Raw genomic sequence first — 25,802 nt, forward strand, 5'->3', positions numbered from 1 at the left:
TTGCATGTCTATCAAGACTTACAGAAGATCAGCAATTACCATAAAAACAATTTTATTACAGAATGCATAATAAGGAGAGTTAGAAAAAAAGTTACACTCTTGAATGATTTGTTTTGTTACCTTCCATTCTGCTCCTCTGGGACTTCTACTCTGAGTTTCATTTGATGCCATCTTGTTCAATGTGTTGGCTTTTTATATGCTGCACTCTCATCTGTGGGCTGTGTTGTAGGTTTGGACCTAAATGGGCTGTAAATATCTTGCGCAGGAATCCAAGTCAAAACCTTTCCCAAGTTTTTGTAGAAAATCAATTTCCTGTGGAGATTGTCAAGATTTTTAAGGTTAATATTCTGTGGAAATGCTTCCACAGAGCTTTTGATCAAGCTGGAAAAAAATAAATCTGGTATTCTTATGCAATCCAAATTAAAGTTGTACTCTTGATGTGCAATAAGTACAATTATATACTTCATTAAAATTTCTTATTTGAAAGAACAAAAGGTTTTGTATGCTTTCAGTTTGAATTAATTCCTTTTGACATTGAAGTATGGTGCCAAAGATTTTCAGTGTTGTGAGAATTATTATTATTATTATGAAAGCAGTTCTGAGGGATTTAAAAACAATGAGAGCCTAGGTTAAGGTCCCCAAATATTGTGACATTAAAAAGAAAGGTACAGAATGCAAATACATTTCATTATAAACTGTAGTTAAATTAGATCAGTTTTATATGACTTGTTCATTGTGAACAAAAGGTTTTCCATGTTCCTGAATCTGGAAGAATGAAACGTAGAGGTAAGCAAATAGGCTTCTAGAAGGACATGGCTATTTTAAGAAATCAGAGTTATTTATCTGAAAAATAATTTTTAAAATTGTTGTTTGCAAACTGTTCCTATTATTTTTGTGGTATTTTGCATGTTTTCGCTGAACATTTGCATTTGTCCCAATTTTTCTGTGATTGTTTGTCCAGGAAGATACAAATAAACAGTAGCTTTACATATTTCTTGCGGTTTATTTGGGAGAAAAAGGTAGAACAGTTTGTCTTCATATGTCAGAATTGAAATCATCCTGGTTTTGTATGTGCCTCAAGATCACCTGAATCGGGAGTCATAGAGTTCTTCAAAGCTGTATTTTATCTGTCAGAAGTAAATACCTCCTTTGTGCTAGTAAGCTGCGTACAGTGCAGAGATTAAAAATTGTGACATCAATCCCAAACATGGTTTTGAAATTGTAGTGAGTTTATGCAGTGTATCTGCCATACATGCTGAAGAAAGACCTGCCCCTTCCCCCCCCAAATATTTTAAGAATTTGTACTCACCAGATACTTTTCAGAGAATTAGGAACTTTACATTTTTAAAGTGTATAATGCACAGTGCTATATTTAATTTTCTTGTTACTAGTTAGAACAGGCAAGTTGTTTTAATTTCAAACTAACATCATAGCACAGATTATTTTTAAAATCATTTTACCTTGATGTATCATTTTTTATAAAATCAGTCTTTCAGGTAGACAATGTTATGAAATATGTATACACTGGTTTGTTTTCAGAAAAAAAAAGTGCTTGTGGGTAAAAGTGTTGAGCTTTTTTCTGCTTGAAACAGTTGTTTGTAGAGGCTGAAGATGCTTTGTACATGTTATAGAGCAATTTTCTTAGAAAGTTGGTATGGCTAAGGAGTTGAAAAAAGACAAAACTTCTGCTTGTGCTCATCAGCAGTGAGCCTGCAACTGGTAAGAAGCAGGTCACTGATGGAGGTACTTTTTTGGTTGTTTGCTGGGTAGGTCATACAGGAGAGAAGATATAAAACTGGCATTTCTCCCCTGCCCCAGTGCAGGCCTCAGTAGCATCTAAAACAAAAAAAAAAAAAAAAAAAAAAAAAGGCAATATCTTATCTCAACTATTCTTCCCCTCTTTCCCTCCCCTCAGCCTACCCCCAAAATCAGTGATGAAATGCATTCTACTTTTAAGTATTCACACATGGAAAAAACCACTCCTGCTTTTTGACCAAAGACCTAGTTTCAGCAACAAAATAAAACTAAGCTACAGTTGATTGAAAGATTTCAAGTGAAGAAATGTAGCAATGTATTTTTTTTGTTTAATTATTTTTCTGTTATATTTAAGCTTGCTTTTGTAAGCTGTCAGTAATAAGAACATCTGAAAGTTAACTTCCCACTATAAAGTAAAAGTTGAGACACCCCAAGTTGTTGGCACTTTCTGTGGCAACGATCTTGCTGGGCAGTATCCAGGTAGGTAAAGCAATATTTGTTAGGTGGGACTGGAGTGAAGGGGAGTGTTGAGAATAGGACTTTCCTTGTTATCTTCGTTCTCATGCTTAACAAAGTGGTTGTTGTAAGTCTGCTAAGCCAACAGATTCCTGTGCAAAAGCACTGAGGGAATTAAAAGCTTAAGTGGTTCTTGCACTCTCAGGAGTTTAAATGGTTTAGGCAACGAAAATAGGGGAGAGTGTATATTTGTTAAGTACTAATGCTTTTGCTTGTTCTCAGTTGGGCTCCAAAACAACAAAACAGTTAAGAAACTTGGGGGTTTTCAGCCCATAATCTTTCCTGGCGAATTCGCATGGGGCTGTTTAATGTGAATTTCAGAGAGAGAAGTCTTTTGAATTATACAGCTGTTAGAGAAAAAAAGAATTTCTAGCTCAGTTATAGAAGGAGTACATGCTTAGTAAAATATAAATGTATTAAAAGTCTTGTGTGGTTTTGCTCTTTTTAAAGCTGCTGCACTTTGTCCCCCTTTTGTGAATGTATTGTAGAGTTTAATTGCACGATAAACAATTTGCTCCACAGGATTTCTCTTTCATTTAGTGCAGAAATTGTGCAAAGCATAAGGGAGAGGGCTAGGAGAAGGAAAAGAGGCTGCTGCCTTTAAGACAGGAATTGGCACACAACACAAGCTTGGGTTTTGGTATCCAGCTTTCATTTACTTTAAGCAATAATTCGCCTAAAGACTTCTGCCTAAATATAAAACTTACCAGTGTTAAAGAACAAGAAAGAAAATAAAGCAATTGAAAGGAAAAGTGATTGCTAAATAGTTCATTCACTGTCCTGGTGCATAGGCTTAATTTTCAATGCTGAAGCAAAGTAATGCTAAAAATGAACAGATCTTTAGAAAAGCTGCATGTGACAAGCTTTTACAAATCCTTTAAATTCTAATATGTAGTAATGTGTACAGATGTCTTTTTGTTTTTCTAGATTAACTCCAGAAAGTCCTGTGAAAGAGTCATAAAAGCCTTGCAGCTAATATTTTTAAATACCTTGCCTGCTGTGTGTTTTGTCCTAATAGTGGATGAATATTAAAACAAGCATGTTATTAGTTGTTACATTAAGACCAAAGAATGAGAAACTCTGGATAATTTAGCATTTCAAATATGTCATGAGCTCCTCTTGCACACACCACTGTGTGGAGAGCTGGAGGAGGTGTTTCATCGTCAGCCACAGGTGAAACTGGTATATGGCCGCTCTTTCCCAGTGCATCTCCGCTGAGCTCATTTCCTTGGACAATGGACCCATGCAAAATAATTGCTCAATATAGCCATTATCAGAGAAGATTGTAAATACTGAGCGTGCAGTACAACAGGCTTTGTAAAGAGAAGCATGGAGCTGTCTTCCTAAAGCAAATGCAGATTTATCACCCTGTTTTCAGATGTTATCCAGCCATGGGTGACGCTTGGTTTGTGTATTGTCCTGTTTGACTGCAGGAGGATTTCTTGCAGGCTTAAAGATAAGCACTAGCTCATGTACCATGTGTGCAATGAGACCTGGATCACCAGCAACTGTGCTCATATCCTTGTAAGACTGGCCTGTGGAACTGAAAGGCAGAGGTAGAAGCCTTCATTTGCATAGTTGCAAAAATGGCAAAATGTTGCTTGTGGATGTGTAGGAGGAGGAAGCACAAACAGGAAATATTTTTTAAACAGTTGTAGTTTTTTTGTGTAGAAGAGTGAGAATTTTTCTTATAATTGGTGTATGGGGGGGTTTCCACTACTAGAAGAAAATAACTATGATTTTATTGGACATTTCCTTCTTGCTTTGCAGATAGTACTATATGTCTCCTGCAGTGATCACTAGTGCCTTTGGACATCCAAAATCAGTATGCAATACCAGCAACGGATCACTCTCCATTTTACCCATCTCTTCAGAGTCAAAGAAATCAGCAGTCTTTTTTCTGCCCAATGTGATAAGTTCTTCCTTATTAATTTGCTATTTTGAGCCATAAATGTTTGTTGAAAGTTGTGCCAGGAATTTAGAAATTAAGCAGGGATTTGCATACCTATTGCAAATCTCAGCCATTGGATTGCTTCCCTCAGCTGTGCAAGCCTGTGCAGTTCCTTGGTGCGGTGCAGCAGGTACCCTGTGGGGGAAAAGGGCTCTTGTAAGGCTACTTTCAGTATTTGATTGAAATCTTAGAAGTCCAAAGCAATTTTTGACAGTCTCTTGCAAGCACAGATTATATTATCATTATCTTTATCGGAGGATGGGAGAGAAAGGTTGAGCAGAAATCACTGCGGCAGTGATGTGTGATGGATCATGCAGCACCTGTGATAGATGAGAAATAGGCTGTGCCATTAGTGACTTTTCGTCTTTCCAGAGTGAACCAGCCTCAACCGTTCCACACAAATTGCTACTGATGTGGTTAGAAAATCCTTTTACAGAATTTGACTCCAGACTTGCCTCTCCATCGGTGAATTATGCCCATTTCAGTGGAGTGCAGTGGTCCTAATAACATGTCAATTAATTTTAAATTGTACAAATCTTCAGTCTGCTACCAAGACGTGGAAAACAAGCTTCATCAATTGTTCCCTCTTGGACTTCGGAAAAGACATCATTTAAAGCACTCTATATGACTTTTGTTCTCCTTTTTTTTAATGTACAGAATTTGATTTTATAAGTGCTTTTGGATTTTTTTTTTTTTTTTTTAAAAAAAGTGAGCGTAGTTTCTCTAAATCATTTGCTGAATCTATAAACCCATGTTGCTAAAAGTTAATGCTGAATAATAATCTCTTTGTGTAGTGCTATGGAAGATTCTGCAAGAGAGCTGTGATTCTTAAGTGCTGTGTTCTTTATTTTTGCATATCCTGGTATTTGAGTCTTACAGTTGTGTTAAGCGATTAAAGATTAGGGAGGAACGGCTAATTGAAACAAGCATAAAGGTGTTGCTAAACTAAATGTTTAAGCACTTATCTGTATTGCACTGGCCAGAGTTAAAAAATATGGTGCTAAAAGGTAAATGATATAATTTATATGTTAGACATCAATATACAAGAAAAGCTTTATTCTTACTTTTCTTTACTGGAACCAAGGCTCACTGAAAACATAGATCCAGAGGGATTAACTTCAGTTTTGTCTTGTAGAAAAAATCTTGCTGTGACCCTAGTCTTGTATGGGGGAGGCCATCCTGCTTTGATCCATGTGCCAGGCTTTCTGCAGTGAAATCCAGAAACCTGCAGCTAATAACTTTGCTGCTGTATTTTTTTGGCCAGCTCTGCTACATATCAGTCACCGTGTGGGTTTGGGTCACTGTATTTTGGTGGGGTCAGGGAATGTTTCCCAGGTGCATGCCCTGGGAAAGCCCTGGACATGGAAGCACCGGGAGGTGTTCCAGGAGCCCCCCCAGCCCTAGGCTGCCTGCCTTCCCTGGGAGCCAGATGTGGCAAGACCAAGCAGGTTTTTGGGTGGGTGGCCTGAGGATCTTGTGGGTAGCCAATGCTAATGGCAGTCGTGCAACTTACCCACAGCTCAGCGTGGCTGCAGAAAATTCAAATTTCAACTCGGTTTAGGGTCACCACCTCTGCTTATTTTTAAAGACTGCTCTTACTCCTCTCAGTAATTGTTGAAGGCAGGTACCTCTCCTGCACTTTAATGGGTTTGTCCCAAAAGTCATGGGAAAGCTGAATCGATTAATTACATATATATATATATATATATTTTTTTTTTTTTTAGAGCAAAGCTGAGCAATGTTTGCTTTAACCCTTTGTCAGCGTGTCTCTGAGGGGCTTTCCACACTGCTCTGAAAACCCTCACTCAGGGATGCAAGCCAAGGGAGGGGGAAGGTCTTTTGGGTACTGCCCTGCCGCTTGTCCCCTGAGCTGGCGAGGGCATTGTGGAAGAGCTTCAGTGCTGGCAGATCAGGAAGGAGAAGTGGGTGTCTCTTGAGCATTGGTCAAGGATTTTGTAAGAGTTTGTGGGAGGAAACCTGAAGGACAGCTCAAGGCTCTTGCTGTTGGCAGTGCTACAGTTGTTTGTGGCCAAAAGATCTTGGCTAAAATGAAGTAAAATATCGATGATGGCTGAAAGGAGGGGTTTGATTATTACCTCCCCTGGGGGCTAGAGTGACTGTGTCTGAGCCATTTCTGCCTATGGCTTTTTAGTTTCCCAGACTACCTCATTATTTGAGGTGAAATCCTGTGTACTAGATCTCAAACATCAGAAATTCATGTTTACGCAGAAACTTCAAAGCCAAAAGATTCTGAATTTCCTCACAGGCCTTGTACCATAATGTTGTGAGCTGTCACTGAAATGTAAAAATGTAAATGTGAGATGTTTTTCTGCAACCTTTCTAGTCAACTTTGGTATCCTCTGTGTTCAGTCTCTTGTCACCTACAACCAATTTGATCGCATAGATGTACTGTGAGTTAAACTGTGGCCTGTGGGGCTCAGCATCTGAGTATCTTGTCCTCGTGCAGAGGGGAATTGAGCAGGGTGCCTTGTTTGATTATGATCCAAGATGAAGAATTTATTTACATCTAATTTGACTGAGATGTGCGACTAAATGCATGAGGACTGCAGTGGTGGCTGGAGGGGTTGCATACCATCAAGGAGTAGAAGTGCACTTGCTGAGAAGAAAAGGCTGTTCACCTTCCAAAATAAGTAGAGGAATGTTTTTGCCTTGATACGTAAAGGTAACAGTAATTGTCATGAAGTTTGCTATCGGTTGCTCTTGGTATGCTTTCAGCTCTGAAAACGCCTACTAATGGAACAGATCGTAAAATTATCCTGGCATAGCATCTGAGAGTGAAACTCCTCAAGTATTTCCTTGTTGTAGTTGCAAAGAAATGTGGAAATAATAAGGCAGCTGCTGTAGAGGCAGTAGAAATGTGCTGTAGAGGCAGTAGAAATATATTGCAGACAGAATGAAGTCTTTGAACATTACCCTTGAATGAGAAAAGAAAGATTTGACTGAAAAGGTCCATATTTTGGATAGCCTTGGCTTCAATTTAACAGTGGAAGTATCAAAAGATGCTTCTGATAGCAGTTAACTTTTATACATTTGGAAAGGATATTATGTGCCTTTGTCCATTTTCTTCATTGTACTTTGACTTTAGCATTTCTCTAGAAGTTGGTTCCGTTGGTTTTCCTTGGCTGCTAAAAGAGTCCCTGAATTTGAGAAGATATTTTGATTGTCTGTTCATAAAAATGTTACGGTATGTCCACAGGAGATACTGTCTCCTTACTGCTAAGATCAAAGCTTGTCACTTTTTTAGCCGTTTCATGTTACTTTTTTACTTTTTGTGCCTTAGGTGAGATTGGCGTGCTTCTTTATGGGTGATAAGGAGCTGTTTTTACCAGCTGTGTTACTTATACTGAAGCTTTTTATGATGATATTTTAACATGAGAACAAAATGGAATTGTATTGCTGAGCTTCGTAAGTTAGCTCATTTATTGAGTAAGTAGCAACAAGGAATTGATGTTAGCTTCTTCAGAGGGTAAGATAATTCCTGTCTAACAATACTTCATGATGTATAAAAACGAAGTGGATTTTTCTATAATATACATTTGTTTTGTATGAGTAATACTCAAACTGAATTTTGGCTTCAACAAACAAAATTACTTCAACCCAAACAGTGGGGACTTCTTTTTCTGAAAAAAATCTTTGATTTCTCACTCTGTGGTGTGCCATTAAGAGACTGACATTTGACAGAGAGTGAGGATTCTCTGTATAAATAACAAACTGCAAGATTCAGTCAGATGTTTTTAATCAGGTTTGAGGAGTCCAGCATTATAAACGGCTTCATGGTCTCACAACATTTTAGTGTTTTCAATTTTTTTTTTTAACTCAAGATATGTGTGTTAATCCATATCTGGACTGTAGCAATGGAGAGACCATTCTTCCTTTTATAAAAGAACTTGGACAGATTGCAGAAACTTTTCCTACAAAAGTTTAATTGTTAAGGCTGAGCTTCAAGTTATATTTATTTTCAGTTTCTTATATATATATATATACAGTGTTTTGAATGGATTTTTAAAAATAAGTGTATTAAAATATACTGGAGTTCATCATAAATGTCATTCTAAATAATGAACTCAAGCTTATAAGCGAGTGCCATATTTTAAGTCAGTGAAAATGTACTCTCAAGATGAGAATATGCTAATGGAAACGCTGCTTGTGTAAAGTATTCCTTGAAATAATTAACACCTTGGTTGCTGAAGTGATATAAAATGCTAAAACCATAATAATATACTACCTTTCCCTAAAATCTGCCCTTGATAAAAATAGTGTTGGCCTTTAACGTTCCTGTGATTGTCCTGTATTTTCATCCCCATGGAGGGTGCTGGTGCAGGTCCTGTGCAAAACTCAACGTTTCCACTTGAGCTAAAGAGGAACTCTCCATTCACTCTCACTAGTAGTAAGCTTTAGATACTATTTTCAGTTCGGTCTCCAGAACACGAAAGTTTTAGGAACAGATGCTATTTCGGTTGGCCCTGGCCAAATTCCAGTGTGGATAATTATATCCCGCCTCTGTGCTTGTGGGTAAGGGGGTTCAGAGTAATGTCTCTGCTGAGCGGGCAAGAGTTGGAGGGTCTGGGTTCTCTCCTGTCACATCCTGGACCTTCTCTGTGTTACGTCCCTAGATACATTCTTGGAAGAGAAGAAGTGAGCAGGAAAATGAACAGAAATCCTTGGAATGACGAGTGCCTTTAAAGAAGCTCAGTTGCAATGTATAGTGTTAACCATCTGTAGGATAGGCTTTATGAAACTCATGACTCATGTCCAAGAGAATTAAAAGCTCTTGGCAGGGATTTGCATCAGAATAAATTCAGATAAGACCTGTGGAGGCTTCCTGCAATCTACTTGTTTGGATGGGGTAGTGTGGCAGCTCCCATACATGCCATTTTACTTGGGATATTGTGCTTACACCCTTGCTTCTACAGTAAGATTTGAAAAGCAGATAAAACATCCATAACCTGATTCTATGTACTTTGCAGATTTCCATGGAATTTCAGGTTTTAATGGTGATTTTGGCAAGGCTGTGTGTGCAGCATTTCAGAGAGTGACCTGCTGGATATCTGCATTTCCATATCCAGATGCTGAGGAACTGATTACCCACAAAGAATGTGAAGCAGTTTGGTGAATAAATAAGTGGACACATACTTTTATAAAAATCTGTACTGCTTGTTGGTATTCTTATGCCAGGCTCTTAAATTCAGGGCTTTTTATTTTCATGTTTCAAGTGTTAAAAGCTTTATTAAAATTGCACTCGCAATACTACACACATTTGTTTGCAGAAGCTGTATGTATTAACTTGGAGAGTTTTTTATATCAATTTGATATGAAGCAGTGAATATGAAACACAGCTAGAACAGTTTTCAGTGGATGAATGCTGTTCTTGGAGCATTCATTTTCCAGATAGTGAGAAGAAAAACACAAGGCAGTTTTGAAAATAATTTGCTTACTTTCTTTCACCCCTGCAGGCTTTCTACACACTCCTAAAGGCATGTGTTTAGTAAAGATGATGCTAGGTTTTTCTTTCAGAGGAAAGACATAATGAAGTATCAGCAAATGTATATAACAACCTCTGACCTAATTCTGTAGGCACTGCTATTGTAAAAATAATTTAGTTGGAGTGGAGCCTGTCAGGTATTTTTCAGAAATGATGGTTGTTAAACCTCCCAGTCAGGTTGACATTAGATGCAAGTGTGTGCCTTTTCCACATCACATGCAGATGAAAGATCCGTTACTGTTTGTACATTAAAGACAAAAGGTTGAGCACAGGAGATGGGATTTCTTTCAGGTACGCTTCAATGCTTATAAATATTAGCATGCATCAGGAGCCTTTACTTCCTGGCAGAGTTTTTCTAGCCAACACTCCTTAATAATTGAAATCTTTTGATTAATAATGCTGACTCACATGTCCTGGTAGCTGCACAATTCAGATCAATATTTTTTGTAACTTGGAGTATGCTGGCATTTCCAGCCTTTCTACTTGAAGTACTGCATGATTTGCATGCTTCAGTTTCTGCAGGCACCTGCAGCCGACTGCGGTACCAGAGCAAGGACTCAACTGACTCTTGCACTGGCCAAGTGCGACCGCCCTGCTCCTGCCCTGCCTGCTCACAAGACTTTACTGACTGAAAACAGTTGTGTTTGCAGGTTTGTTTTTTTTTTTTTAATCTCTGCTCAGGAATGGATTTTTTCTAGTACATAAAATTTTTCTGCTGTTAGGCTTCCATGTGATACTTAGAGTTGTTTGAAAACGCTTTTAATGTTCATTTGATGCAATTTCTGAGGCTGTGTGTTTGCGCTGAATCATAAGCCTTGTAGTTCTCATGTTGGCGTAAAATGTGCTGCTTGGAGCCACTGAAAAAGTATTTCCCTGTTCCTGAAATGAAGTGCTTTCCCCCTGGATGTGCTAAGGTGTGATGGCATGTGGAGCACCAGTGGGCACAGATGTGAAGGGTTTGGGGATGTACCAGGAGGGGCTTTGGGGAAATTGTGGTGGTGCTGTTGGTGGGGTTTTGCCTAACAGATGTGGTTGCTCTCTGTTGTTTTTATTGCTGTGTTAGCTGAAGTCACTAAGCTTTGACAGTTTATCAGTAGCTTGTCTTGCAACTTCAAATTATATTGTTCTTTAATGTAAAGCGATGATCCTGCAGAGCTTAAACAGTGAGAATGTTTTGTAGTTAGGTCTTTAAAAATACACTGTATGTGTTGTCTTCTGTGCCATAAACTAAACTCTTTTCCTCTTGTTTTAGATGTTGGAACCCTGCTTGCTCTAAACAGCTAAATTTTTAGTAAGCATTTCAGGTGATGTTTAAAAAAATCTAAAACAGATAAACCATCTGTTTTTAAAAGACAAGATGACTGAGTAAAATAGATAGTTACAGAAATACCACTGATACAAAGGAGCAGAGCTAAAGAAGCTAACGCATAGCAGAGCTTCTTCCTCTGTGCATCTGGGTACATAACTGCTACAGCATGTTCCTCTTCATCTTGTCTTCCCAGGCAGTAATCCTCTTGGATCCAGGATGTGTCGTTTCTTACTTTGCTTTAAATAAAGAAGAGATAGATACATAGCCCTGGGCTCCAGGTAATATTACAGATATCTGAACAATGACCCGTTTAGAAAGAAATACCTGTTTAAGAATGTAGCAAAACTTGTCTGTAACAAGCAGATCAAAGACTATGTAAACACATATTTGGAAAAAAAAAAAAAAAAAAAAAAGGTAAATTCGGTCAGATGCATGACACAGTTTTGAGATAAGCTGGTGATAAGCCACTGCTGCAAATATTTGTCTTTGAAACAGTTATAAGAGGGTGGTTGGTCCAGAAGGGAGCCTCAGGGTTGTTCTGCAGTTGGTCTTGAGTGTTGGGCGAGGTGTGCGTTGGCTAACAGCAGCAGCTTTCCAACATGTTCCTTAAAACATGGAGGGAGGCAGTGGATGAGTTGGAAAATCTTTCTGCCTCTCTATAGCTTGAACAAGAACAAGTTAATAAAACTGTGCTTTCTGGGGTTGGGCTGAGATGGAAGGTGCAGGGAGAAAATTTCCTTTTATGTTGGAGCCAGTGATGCTCACTTTATTTCCCAGTGAGTTGATTCAGCGTATGCATGTTCCCTGCAGAATCTCGCAGCCTGCACAGGGATTTGAGCGCCTTTGGCCTGGGTTTGCCCAGGATTGACAAGAAGTGACCACCTATGTGGCAGGTAGCAACAGCGGGGCAGAGCTGACAAAAATTGTGTGCTAGCTAGATACAGCGGGTGCTGTAGCAGCATTAATGGCTAAACAAAAAAGCAAAAATCCCAGCTCTTCTTCTGCCTTACAGCTGAAAGCCTTTCCCTTGGGGCTGCAAGGTGGTCACCTCAGTCTGTCCGTAGGATTATGGAATAGTAGTTTCTGACTTTACCTCTTTTTCTACTTATGGAGAGCCTTCAGCTCTAGCCTCATGTTCAGGTCTTGAAGTTTAGCTCTTGCAATCTAAATTAGACCTGCTCAGGGTGTTTGAGAGGTCAGTGCTTTTGGAGGCTGCAGTGGAAACTTCTTTGGAGAGAACTGGTGAGTACTGGAACAATGTCAGATTGTGCTGGGAAAATCTGCTTCATGTGGGGTGTCTTGAAGGAGCAATTACAAAAATAACACTTGCCATCAGCCAGTAGAGCAGAGAAGTGAGTGGATAATAAATACAAAAATCTGCTTTGTGTTCCAGCATCTCAAGATGTAAAGCTTTTCTATTAGAAGTTTGCATGGAGAGTGATGATTTAAAAACAGCCACTCTTCTGAACAGCTCATAGCTACATTTAAAATTTTAATGTTGATGAGTTGGGTATCTGTGGTTTTGTTTTGTTTTGTTTTGTTTTTTTTAAGTATGTATTTCTACAACTGTAGAAGAAGCTCCAGCCTATCATAAGGTTGTGCAGACATCTAGAGCTTGCTTTTTCCCCTTCTTACAGCTGCTTGCTAAGGAAGGTAGTGCAATTGGTGTACAGAACGTGGGTTTTAAGGCTACCTGCTGAAATCTCATTGAACTGATAGGTCCTGTTCCAAGAATGACTGAGAACAGACATGAGATTAGACACTACAGCTTTCCATCCTTCTCTCAGAAATGTTGTTTTGACATGTTGTGTGAAATGAACTTTTTCCTTTAATTAGCGAATGGCCTGCAAAATAGTTTCATAGAAGCAGTTACACTTTGCAGTGAATTTAATTTCAGTCCACTTAGCATTGTGTTCTTGCTTTGCAAACTATTGAATAGATCAATTTTTGACTAATTCTGTTTATCATCCTGAGGTTAGATTTTACAAGCAATGTCTGTAACCCACCACCATGAAAAATTATTTCAAACGTGTACTTCATTAAATTTCTCTTCAATATTTGGCTATCACTGGAGGATTACAGTTTTCTGCTGAAGTAGTAAAAAACAAATTGCAATGAAAATTGACTGTCAACTTGTTCTGTATTAAAATCCTTTAAAGTATCAAGGTACACAGGTGGTTTTGATTTACACTTGTGTCTGTTTAGCAGTGCACAAATAGAAAATATCAGTCCTTTCCTTGCTAGCTTGCTAAAAAATATGCAGACCAAACTGACATCAGTAAAGTATAGAAAGAATTTGTTTTAAACATCAGTTGAATGAAAGCAGAACCGATGTTTCCCCAGTATTTCAGAGGATATTTTCATATATATAAGTTCCAAAGTGCTCTCTGTTTATTAGAGTCTAGTTTCTGCTTGAAAAAATATTGTATCACATTCTTATATAATGCCTTTAGTTCAGATGGATCTTGGAGACTCTCAATAGTATATTGCACAAACTAGCTTAGTTTCAGTATTGCATATCACTAAATGTAATCTGCCCATTAAGAGTCTATGTGCACTAACCCTGTGAAAGGTAAAACTAGGAAACAACAACAACAACAACAAAAAAAGCAGTATTCAGTTTAAGCTGCTGTGGAAATCTGAGCAGGCAGCATGTTCTGAGGAATTAATTTTGGATGAAGGCTAATCTGCCCTCTGTCTCTCTGGTTGCTGGAGACAGAGGCTGTTCCTGTTTGCAGCTCCAAGCAGGATCCTGATGTAGGTAGTGTGAAATGTTCTCTGGAAGGAACCCAAGATCGTCACCTTTAACTGTACAAGGAACCTGATAAGAGTTAATGTCTGTACCTGCAATTAATCTATACGAATACCTACAATTAATTGTGTAATAATTTTGGCTATTCTGTCAGCTTGCATTTTTTTGCTCTGGGCCATTAACGAGGAGATCAGGATTTAATTGCACAAATAACAGAGAGGAGCTTGTGCCTACAAAATATATTTCTGCTGTTACCACCAAAGAGTAAAATTAGAGAGGCAGTTTCAGGTTGGTTAGATGTAAGTGCCCTTGAGAAACAACACTGTATTTCTGAGAGTCGGTGTTTCCTTGATAAAAATTTTTAGTCTGTGTGATGTTTCCATATCAGGAGCAAAGCAGAGCGTTCACGGCATTCGGCGACCTTAATATTTCAAAATGTAGGAAAAGATATGGAAAATTAACTCTCAGTATCTTTTCAGGAAGATGATAGCATCACAAATCCCCATGTGAAAGTCCCAGTTGCTCAGTGTTTCCTCTTTCCAGCAGCCCGTGAGTGGAAACACAGATCACGGTAACGCTGTTGCTCCATGCCAGGGAGCGTAGGATGCCATGGCAGGAAAGCAGCGCAAGAGGAGAAAAATCCCTCTAGGGTACAACCCCCTCGTACACCCATGGATTTTGCATGCTGTTTTTGTGCCGCAGCAGCTTCCATCCCGGGCATTGTCCGCGGGTCACGCAGGAGGTGAGTGCCCGCACCCCTCCACGGCAGGGCCTGGGAGCAGGATGGTGCCCAGCTTTTACAAACCGCCTCGTTCAGCGCTGGCCTTTAACAAACCTCATCCAGAGCGACCCAAGGGGGTGCACCCAGATTGAATTTCAGCTTGGTTGTGCCCCTTCTCCGTCTGCTTCCCGCTCAGGTGGTTAAATTTGTGCCCCTGGGACATGCAGCAAGCCCCCAGCCCGTGGCTTCCCGTGTAGCCACCGCGGCAGCGTTGCCCCCCCAGAGCTTTCGGGGTCTGGCGTGCCTGGGTGGTTGTGCCTGGGTCAAACCCGATCGACGGGCTGTGCTCCGCGCCGCTGCGCCGGGCAGAGCCGCGGCCGCTGGTGGGGAGGGACCGTGGAGGAGTGGGAGGTGTGGGCAGCAGGACTGAGTGAATGAGGAGCACGCAGAGATGAGGGGGGGAGGAAGCCAGTACCTGCTTTGGAGTTCAGGAAGGGTGACAGTGCTCTGCCCATCCCTCCCAGAACAGTGCCAGTGCTGTGACCGGCTGTCCCGGCAGCCAGGCGCTGCCCCCGCAGCACAGCGGGCATCACCTGTGGTGTCAGCTCCTGCCATGGGACCCTGGGAGGCGGCTGTTGGGGGACCCACTGGTGTAGCTGACACCCCACTGTGGACGTTGTTGCTCCCTATGGCAGTGGGGAACCTCTGCAACAGTGGGATCTGCATAGTGCCATCCACCAAGGTGGGTGCGATGTGCTTGGCTCCCTCCTGTGCCCCGGGCAGGACACAGCTCTCCACCAAGGAGTTCCCCTCCGCCTGTTCCTCCCTCCATGGCATCTCCCATTTTTAATCATGCTTCGGCACTATCCATCTTAGGAACATTCCAAGTGCCCTGTGTTCCCACAGGAAAATAAAAGAAGTAAGGCCAATGACAGAATAGGGCGAGGAATAAAAAAAATTAAAGGCCACGGTGACTTCAGAAAGATAAGATATGTAGAGGAAAGGGAATGGCAAACGCCCCTGGTTAATTGAAGCTGTCCTTGCACAGAGAATCAATCTCCCCTTTCATCAGGCAGTAAGAGAAAAGAAAGCTGCTTGATAGATCTTGTGATCAAGGAATTAAGCCATACATCTCTGAATCTCGCAGGAAGAGAAGGAAGCCAGAGCTCCCTCAAGTCAAAGCAGAAGCCACATCCGGAGAAGAAAGAGTTTGCTTAAAGATAATTTCCTTTGATTAGTAAGAATTACCATTCCAAAACATTTTTTTCAGTAATTGTTTCACCTGATATTTTGCCACTGTGTATGTGTGTATATATATACATATAAAAACAAATTAGGAAAAATAGACTACTCACTTGTGCTATTTATTTATACACATGATATGGGAACAGTTTCTGTCATGCTGTTGTAGTTTAGGAGTGATTTGTGGATGGGGTTTTCCGGAGAGCAGCACTTGCCCAGGAAGAAGCGGCACAGCTCTGCTGTCATCCTGCATGCAGGACGATGCACCTCACCAGGCAGGAGACATTGCTAACCCAGGTGTATTTTCAGGAAAACAGATTGGGGCTTCCCTTTATGTCTGGGGGGAATGGGGTTTTGTTCTAGCCCCAGTGCCCAGCTGAGGTTTGTTTGTGAACACCTGGGAGCTCCAGGTGTGGCACATTTGGCATCTGTGCTTAAAACCTGCTGATAGCTGTTTGTTTAGCTGTTGTCCGAGCCTGTGAACATGGAGCTGTTTGCTTTGTAGAAGTGACTGAGTGAAGCAAACAGTGAAGTGTATATATAAACTAAGCTTCAGTGCTGAGACTATGTTAATTTTTCCACAAAAACAAAGTGTTCTGCTCAAGTGGTGCGATGGGGTGTTTCTTGTGTTGCATTTATATTCCAGGTACAGTATTTGTCTGAACTGTTGTTGTAAGGGCTAATATTAAGTACATTTTTCTGTGAATACCGTAGCTTCTGCAATGGAAATGTTTTACTGGACAGTGTACTTAACAAGTTATTATTTCGCCTGCTATTAAAATCATGTGTAGTATGAAAACCCGTCACTTGGTTTAGGACAGCAGTGTTGCCCAGCAGTGCTGCTGAAAAGCTTAACAACTGCCTACCTGTCTCTGATACACTAAGGGGAATGTGATCAGCCAGCAATGTCCTGAGTTGAAACAAATACACTTAATGGAAACCTTTAAATACAACAAGCATTTTGCATTTAAAGAATTTTTTCTTTGTTTATATAGAGACGTTTACGTTCCCTGGATAAGTGAAATGCATTTAACCAACAATATGTCTCTTGTCTTGTAGATTACAGAAGTTTGTGGAGCAAAGCGTGTGGGTTATTTTGGTCCTGCTCAATTTTACATTGCTTTGAAGTTAATTGCAGCAGCGCAGTCAGGGTTCCCAGTACGTATTGAGAGCATTAAGAATGGTAAGTAGCAAATTTTGCTTGCAGCGCTATGCACTTGTTTTTCACTTTCTTTAATGCTTGTCAGCTCTCCGTGGTGGTAAACCTTTTCTTCTAAAGTGCCTGTGAAACAATTGTATTTGGAGGAGCAGAGGAAGAGTTGGAAAGTAATGTTACGTCCTCTAAGTGACTGGTAGAAAATTGCAGTGAATTACATGTATGGTAAAGCTGAGATGACATCCCCCTCTGGAAAGGGTGTTACCAAAGGAATGGCACAAGTGATAGCTGATCAGTGCTGGGGGTGCATTTCTCTCTCACCTTCAGCCTCTGATCTCGACAGCTGTGCGGAGCGGGAGGTGATAGCTGCTTTGGGTGGGGGAGGTGGGCAGGTCGGGGTCCCCCTGTGCAGGGCAACTGGCAACATTCATCTGTTGTAGCAAATAATCCTGCTGAAGGAAATGGGTAATGGTGACAAAATCACAATGCTTCCTATCAGTAGGTATAAAACCGTGTATGAGATGTAATTTAAACCAGCTTTGTTCTTCCCAGTGAATTGACAGTAATATTAATTGTACCACTTCTGATGGAGAAAAATGCTTCTTAAAAGAGGCTTATCAAAGAGGTGGCAGGTCCCTTTTAGCTGCTAAACCTTGATAGCAACTAAATGGAAGGAACTCGATGTTCCAGCCTCGGAGAGGCATGCTCTTCCTCAGCAGGGCTCAGGAGTCAAAACACGTGGCTTTTCACTTGGGCTTGAGCCTGAACAGGTTTGAACCCTTAGCTCCCTGATCCGAGTCAGGCTTTTGAACCGTGGGGTGAGGCTGTGCTGGGGGCAGGAGCGCTTGCCACCGTCCTGCTGAAGGCAGCGAGATCAGAGAGGCCCGACCTACCCAAAGCCTCGCAATTGGGTCGCTGCTCCCAGCGCGGTTTCTGCTCTGCTGTCCCTGCTAAGGGCCACGAAATGTAGAATTCACCAACGTTCCAAGGTACAGGGAGGGGGTTTCTGGGTCTGCCCCATGTGCAGACCTGTGTGAGCTGCGCTCCCGCGGCGCAGAGCTCCCGGCCAAGTGGAGGGGATCGGTCGTAGCCGGCACGGTTCGGTTCGGTTAGTGCCTCGCTGGCAGAGGAGTTTCAACCAGGGCTGCAACAGGGCAGCCTGTATCTGTCTGTCAGTTTTCCTTGCAGGCAGTTTGTGTGCTCTCTCTCACATTGCTGCCCTTTTTAAGGATGTTAATTTGAAAAAAATAAAAAAACACGACAAAACCCAACAAACTAAATTAGAAACCTCAGCTAAGTGAGATTTACTGTGTATGTTTTACAAGTCCAGCATCTGCAATTAATCCACAAATCTGAGTGAAGAAGGGTACTTGCAGCCCTTGTATTGATATCCTGCTTGCTTACTGTTACTGAAATGCTTCCGGTGTTAATTACATTTTCTCTTGAAATGTATGAGTGCCTTTAAAGTAGGGTGAGTAACATGCACCAAACTCCAATTAATTTCTTTTTCTTCATGGTAGTAGCTGTAGTAGTAAATGATTACAGAGGTGATGTATGGCTTTGCTCAGTTTTGAGCACTATGCTAATTTTAGTTGTATTGATCTTTCAGGGTAACTGTGCACAAAAATAAATCATGTTTCATCCAAATAATTGTGAATTGTCTTAAAGAGTGACAAAGTGTCACTCTTCTGCTCTGCAGAGCAGACACGACATGGGACCTTTTGACACATCTCACCAGGCCTTGGTGTGATCTCTGAACCCTACCATTTTTAATTTGTTTCTTTCATGATGGCAGCACTGAGGATACTGTGATCCTGACTGATTAATTCATCAGTCCCACAGTTTCTGTGGGAAACTATTCTTTTCATTACAGACAATGTTTTGAAGGCAGGAAATGAGTTTGCTGCTTGCTTTAATAACGTGCACAAGGCTCATTTCTTTCTCTTTGCATGGAGAGATTATATATTAAGCTAGTGAATGTAGCTTTGTGTAACATTCACATTTTTATTAAGACATAAAATAATCACAGGAGTTCCATACTTATAAATGTTACAAAATATAAATAATACTCTTTTATAGATAAACTTTTCATTAGTTTTACAAGATGATACTGCTTAAAGTACTTTTAATGTTCTGTACTCTCAATTGAATTTTTCTCTCTTTTAATGAAGAATTGCCTCTACCGCAGTTCATGGCGCTGAAAAATGACAATGAAGCACGTTACGGGACTCCAGCAGAACTCCATGGAGTAAAGTTTCAGGTTCCACATGCAACTTTGGAAAAAAATTCCTACAAAAGAACAGATGAAGGGGACAAACAGGTAATAGGCCTGTCTCCTTCAGACCAATACGTCATTATGCATCCTAATTTTTGGTCCAGTCCTATAAATGACTACACTCATGTAGACTTACTCAGTTTTGCAGTACTAGCCAGGAGATGAGTTTCTGGTGTGCAAATAATCCCCATCGGGGCTGTGCTTAGATTTTGATGCATCCCAGTTGCAGCCCTGAAGGGAATTTCTCTGTATGATCTTGTATAAAGCTGTCAGCCCTGTAATATTCTGTATAAGTTCTTTCAGTGTTTCTACTTAGTCCAGTGCTGTTTCTTGGAGAGGACTAGGGGAGAAGCAGCAAACAGAAATCTTTTTCTGAAACAGAACAGAAAAGTGAATGATTTCTCATGGCCGCTATGATCCTTAGTCACTACAGAAATATTCAACTGGGAAAGAGATGTTGAATCACAAGCCACTATTTCTGCATGGGATAAGGCCACCAGATTTTCTTCCATTCTGATCTCCCCCAGGAGTGGGCCAGAAGAAAACTGCTTTTCTTTTGTCCTCAGTGAAACATTGTCCCAGTATTTGCTGTTCTGAGTTGCCAATTTAATAAAGCTGTCTAAGGGAGACTTGTATTACCTGTATTTAGAAGAGCTGAGAGCACTTACTCAGATGCAAGTGTTTCACAGCATAACCTTAATTTTCCTAATTTTCCCCAGGCCTGACACCTTCTCTTCTGATTAGGGCATGCTGTAAATGTTGTAAATGCCTGTTGGCAGGCGCTTTATCTTCCCATAACACACGCACACATTTATCACACAGCGCATTGGTGTGAGTAACGGCGTTCCCAGCCTGAGGTCAACCAACAGGAGTGAGCTGATGACAGGATACACAGGTGGAATAACAGGATAGGGAAGAGGAGCATGTATGCCTATCTGCCTATGTGTACTGGTGCTGAAACAGAACACTACCTTCAAACGCCTGGCTGCATCTAGGTTGTCTGTGTTGCGTTAATATTTTCTTTTTTACACAATAAACTGTTTCAGGATCACATCCTTTTCTTAAACAATCTGTAAGTCAAGGTAAGGAGAACACCGTAAGATAGATACCTAGTAACAGCTGCAAATCCACAGAGTGCTTAAAATACCAATTCAGAGAATTAATTTGGTTTTTTTTGTGTGTTATATGAAAAATGCTCTCCCACAAAGAATGCACTCACCCTAACTGAATGTGTTATGTAAATTCAGATACCCATTCACATTAAGCATCCTACATATGCTTCTTCAGGCATCTTTGGAAGTAAATTACCTTAAGATGGTCATTGTAAAGCTTTGCTACATGCTTTACTCCTAGAAGGCTCAATACCAAATTCTGTCTTTACAACTTTTGGTTTTTAAGGAGAATTTTCTTGGAAATAAAGGGTCTCAGGGAGCTTATCAGTTTGCCTTTTCTTTGTCAATCATGCTGTACACATTCAGATTGCCATGCAGGATTACTTAGTTGTTTTGCTGTCATCTCAGAATTCCATTCTGTGTTGGTATGTTTTTGAAATAGGAACCCAAGTCTCCATCGATGTCTCCAATCTGCTCACCTCCTGCTTCTCCATCTACTTACCAGAGAATACCCTTAAGTTATGGATATGGTAAATCAAGAAGTGGGCTGGAGCAGCAGCATGGAGGTAGGATAAAAATTGGGAATGTGCACATTATATTCAATGGTTTTTTTTAATTTCCTTCTTAAAAGCATCCAGATTTCAAACGCAACTGACAGTCAGCCTAATGATTTTAACATGTAATTAGACCTGTATTTTGGAAAATGATTCAATCATCTAATTTTATTTTGATTGTTCAATCCCGTTCCCTTTCTGGTAAATTAGGTAGATTTATGTGTCACTGCTCACAGATAAATGCTAATACCTAATCTCTGACAAGACTATGTGCAATATATCCCAGTGACAGAGCGTCAGTATTTTCAGAGTGCATGATGCTTTTGGTTTCATTAGGGAGGAAGAAAAGCCCACTCCTGATTTCAGTAGCTGCTATATTAGTTTTCAGATTGGCAGTCAACCTTCCTTTGCAGGAAAGTATAATAATCTCTCTGATTTCATAATGGAAACAACAATAGGACGTAAACGTAGAAACAGTCCCACAGTGTAACTTAGGAAAACCAGATGAAAATAGGGCACTGCATGGATGCTCTGTCCTTGATCTCACTGCCATTAGATAAGGTGGCAAAACACTCTGATTTTAGTGAGAGGGTAGTGGGGCGGACACCGGTTTTCCTGAGGCTTTTACAAGCTCCTGTTAATAGTAAGTTACCTCTGCTCTCCTAATTGCAACATCTGGTGACCAGGATGGTGGCAGTAGTAGGCACTGGTGTATACCATCCCTCCTGCTGTCAGTTAGTGTGTTTGCAGTGAGTGAGGAGTGGAGCATGCTAGTCTTTTAGCTGTTGCCCTCGTTTACAAATGAGTGAAAATTTTTAAAGTGATAAAATCCTAGAGGTGTAGAACACTCTGGTTATTTCCAGAAAGGAAATTTCTCCTGTTTTCTGGAAAGGGAATCTCTCCTACTTTAATCCCACTGGAGATACTTCAGCCAAATGTCTTCTCAGTGGCAGTAAGCAGGTAATGTTTTATGGCCTGTGCTATACCAAGTGCCAGCCTGGGTGACCTACTGGCCTTTAAGATTAGGACCCTTCCAGTTTCCCAAAGAGCACTCAAAAGGCTCGATCTGAACACCACGGTGTTGGGGTATGTGCGGGAGGTGGTAACTCCACGGCACTGAGCTGGGTGGACTGGTCTGTACTGCAGGCCTGACCCCGAAGCTGGGCCACATGGCTTCAAGGGCAGCCCTTCACGCTGCAACTGTGACTATATGCTTTCCTTCTTGAAAAAAACTTGCAAGTTTTTCTTGCTAGCAGACACACAGCAGCGTGGCCTTCTGCTTAAATCTCCTCTCCAAGGGCGTCTGTATGTTTCCCAACTTCCTTCCCGTGTTTTTTTCTGAAATTAGAAGTCACTTGTACAAGAATAAAAATAGATACCGATACAGGATAAGACCACTTAAGAAAGCGAGGGGGTTAGTGGTATAATTTTTAAGGTCTTCCTGAGCTCAAAATTTTTAAGATTTCTTGGTCTCACTTTTTATCAAGAGTCTTATGTTCTGTCTGTCTAATGCAGACTGTCTTTGTAGTGATAAACTTTAAATAGGCTGGCAGCAGAAATTCTCAGCTCTGTAAGGGTTTGCAAGTGAGTTGCATTTGTGTTTGCATACTGGACCGATTTTTACAACATTGTTCTTAAATGTGTTGTTATGTCACCACTTACTGTGTTTGCTGCAGTGGAACATGAGTGACTTATTTTAGCAAGAGAAGTAGTAATTGTTATTTTTCCTTACTAACTTCAAATAATATGAAGTGGTGAGTCACATATTTTAATTTTCAAAAGAAATTAGGGAAGGGGGAAGAAGAGTATATGGAAAATCAGTGATTTACTATTTGATAGCATTGTCAAAGCATATTTTTTTGCAGCTCACTTGTATTTCTTTTTTGTAATGCAGTATTATGCTATATATGGGTGTAAGCATATAAAAGGTGAAAATGTATAAACAGGCTATATAAATATATATTTCAACACGATGAACAATGTTTTCTGTTATCTAGTAATATATAACAGTTGCTATCAGTAACGTCTGAAGAAGAATGATGTAATGTGAAAGACAAGTATGTGGCTGGAATGTTGTTGCAGAAGACAAAATAGACTTTGATACAGTGATACTAGGTTCATTTGGTAGACGCTTGACAAAATGGACTTTGGTACTGTGATACTAGGTTCACAAGCTAGATTCTTCACCTTGTGGTATTTAATTATTTCCTTTGGCCTAGTAGAATCTTTTTTATTATCCTTTCATTTATATACTTTATTTTAAATGTCTGTAGCTCCTTATGAAGTCAGACACACTACTCACCAGCAAGATGGACCATCATCAGGGAATTATGGAGCCAAACCTGCACTCGCCTGTTCAACTCCTAATCGGGTAATGAATTGCATGTTTTTCTTTAGTAGTACTACTAATAAAACAATAGAAAAATTAAAAAAAAAAAAAAAAGGCAGAAGAATTCTCACTTCAGAAGTAAAAAGTGTTCTCCATGGTGTTTTAGACTAGAGACTGAAGTGTGCTTTTTTTAGTATATGAAAAAAGAAAAAAGCAATGCTGATAGGAAGGAGAAATGAAAATAAATAATCCAGCTAAGTAACTGAAGCTAACTAGAATGAGAAGCACCAAATAGCATAGATAGGAAAACTAGACTGAGAATCTTCAGTTGAAAAGTGGAAAAAAAAAAAAAAATTGTGGTTTTCTTAGCAAAAGTAAACCATTTTCATTTAAAATACATGAGGTTTCATAGAGATTCCTGCTTGATTTAGAATACCATCTGTAACACATGCAGCAGAATTTATGGCCTAATATTCTGTGTATTCTGTTTTTTCACCCCTGTTGGTTAAATCACATCTCAAACAGAATAAATGATTTTCTGGGCATTTGCTTTTGAGATGAGTCCTATCTTTTCCTGCTGGTTGCAAAAGCATATCTTTCCAATGTTCCAGTATGCCTGCTCTGCATTTATTACTGAAAACAGCTAATTTGCCCTAATGAAGGGCAAAGGTCTCCTAAGGAAGAGCTTTTCCTAAATAAGTAAGACTTGGAGACTCTGTACGTTTTCCCAAGTGCTTAGCACTCCACACCCATAATAAAATGTCACCTGAGCCTCAGGAAAAGATCTACAGATAGTGTCACATAGTTTTTGCTACCTTGATGTGAAATTAGGTGCACTTGTGTAGCAATTTGAATGGAAAATTAATTTACTAGCTTTATGATGTTGCCTGTTCGAGGATCCTTAGATGTGTTTCAGAACCAGTGTTTTGCATTTGATCCTTAGGAAGGGGACAGAGAAGGTTTTGGAGCAGGTTGATGCTTGGTTATTGTTCTTTCTTGCCCTCTCTCTTTAAGAGTATTGTCATCCAGGCCTCAGTCATTCCAGTTTAACAAAGGCACTAATTGTACTAGCAGCCCTCTTCTAGACACCACCACCCAACCTACCAAACACAGACCTCCATTAAATGAGTCAGTCAGAAAGCAAAGACATAAGTGGATGAAATGTCCTTCTCCCCCAGACTATTATTTTTCCCAAAGTAGGATTTTTACCTAAACCATGGAAGTGACAGAAGGTTGAGGAGGTCTCTAGGGGTTTGCATGTCTCCCTGGCTCAGGTGCAATGTGTGCCGAGTTACCTGGGTGAGTGGAAGGTCCAGAAGTGGTATAGCTCCATAGTTATAGCATCACTCCTAGACGAAATATATAGTTTCTTAGCAAAGAATGTTTTCATGCACCATGCTGCATAAATACAGCTATAGGTCCTTTACTGCTTCCGTCCATTTTAAGTGTACAGTGTGCAGTTCAGGGTGGTAATGCATGACAGCCGAAGTTAACCCCAAAAATGAACCCAGAGGTAATAAAGTATGACTTGGATTTTCCTTTTTGCAGGTCAGCAGTAGTAAGATTTCCTTTTTCTGTTAGCTTTGGTCATGTAAAACTTCCTTTAATTGCCTGGGTAAAGATACCTAATATTAGCCTCAGCTTTAACAGTTAAGTAGTGGTACGGTAATCAGTGTGGCCGTTTCTGCTTCTTGTCTTTTTAAAATACGTGTCTGCTAATAGAAGAGAGTGAATCTGGTTTCTTGAGGTTCCCAGTGCCCCACTTGACCCTTTTGGCCCCCCGCCTGTGGCCGCTGCCAGTGTCCCTCCCTTCAGTCTCTTGCAGCGGAGCGGGAGCAGCAGGACAGCAGCAGCCACTACTCAGATGACCCTTGGAGGATAACGGAGGAGCAGCGAGACTACTACATCAACCAGTTCAGGTCCCTGCAGCCCGACCTGAACTCCTTTATTTCAGGTAATTTTTACCAAAGACCATGCATGTCGAGTAGAAGGCACCAGGCTGAGACCTGAGAAGTGTTAGGTAGATAAATTAATTCTTTTTCTCTCTGAAGTGAGTTTACGAGAAAGAGTTGATAGTGTTTTCTTTTTAAAGGCAGGAAACTCAAACAGCAAACCAGTACTGTGGCCATTATGTTTTTTGCTAAATATCCTGATTTTGGAAAAATAATTACATCTAAGGGATCAGTGTTGTCAATTCAGTAGAAATTAAAATGAGCTCTCTGTATTTGATCCGCTGTATTTGTGGATCATACCTGCAGTGTATATTGAGCTGAAAAATGCCTTAGGGTTGTGCTTGCTTTCTCAGCAGAAATGTGGCAGCATCCAGTGTGATGAATGTGTGAAGCATGCACTCAACTGTCCTGTGTGGGTCAAGACTGGGTGTTTATGGATCTGAGGGACTAAAGTTTTGACCTGTAGGTGATTAAAAGCAAATCCTGGAGAGCACACACTTGGTGAAAATATGTTAACAGTGTACTGAGATTGCATTTCCATCCTCAGTAGGAGGATCAGGCTGCTCATGAGAGGAGTCACAGTGGGTATGGATAGTTGGTCTGGCAAGTAAGACATCCCAGGTTTTAAACTGAGACCAGTTTTACTGAGCTCTGCTCTATTACTGGAGTTCAGGA

At 40.4% G+C, this 25,802-nt stretch overlaps 1 protein-coding gene across 8 annotated transcripts in view; it reads left to right on the plus strand.

The window, feature by feature from the left end:
• Nucleotides 1-25,802, plus strand: part of REPS2 (RALBP1 associated Eps domain containing 2) — a 102,368-nt gene that overhangs the window by 17,740 nt on the left and 58,826 nt on the right. For 7 of the 8 annotated variants that reach the window (XR_006164934.1, XR_006164935.1, XR_006164936.1 and 4 more), the window contains exons 2-6: nucleotides 16,809-16,932; nucleotides 19,077-19,225; nucleotides 20,735-20,858; nucleotides 23,120-23,217; nucleotides 24,991-25,129. Coding sequence is in view for 5 of the 8 variants with exons in the window: in XM_042788645.1 (XP_042644579.1) it covers nucleotides 16,809-16,932; nucleotides 19,077-19,225; nucleotides 20,735-20,858; nucleotides 23,120-23,217; nucleotides 24,991-25,129 (634 nt within the window). In the remaining 3 variants the exon portion in view is untranslated. Of the gene's footprint in view, nucleotides 1-16,808; nucleotides 16,933-19,076; nucleotides 19,226-20,734; nucleotides 20,859-23,119; nucleotides 23,218-24,990; nucleotides 25,130-25,802 lie in introns of those variants that run through there. The other variant, XM_033010043.2, reaches the window with a different exon arrangement.

The sequence above is a fragment of the Tyto alba genome, unplaced genomic scaffold, assembly GCF_018691265.1.
Source record: "Tyto alba isolate M040663 unplaced genomic scaffold, T.alba_DEE_v4.0 Super-Scaffold_14, whole genome shotgun sequence".
NCBI classification, from domain to species: domain Eukaryota; kingdom Metazoa; phylum Chordata; class Aves; order Strigiformes; family Tytonidae; genus Tyto; species Tyto alba.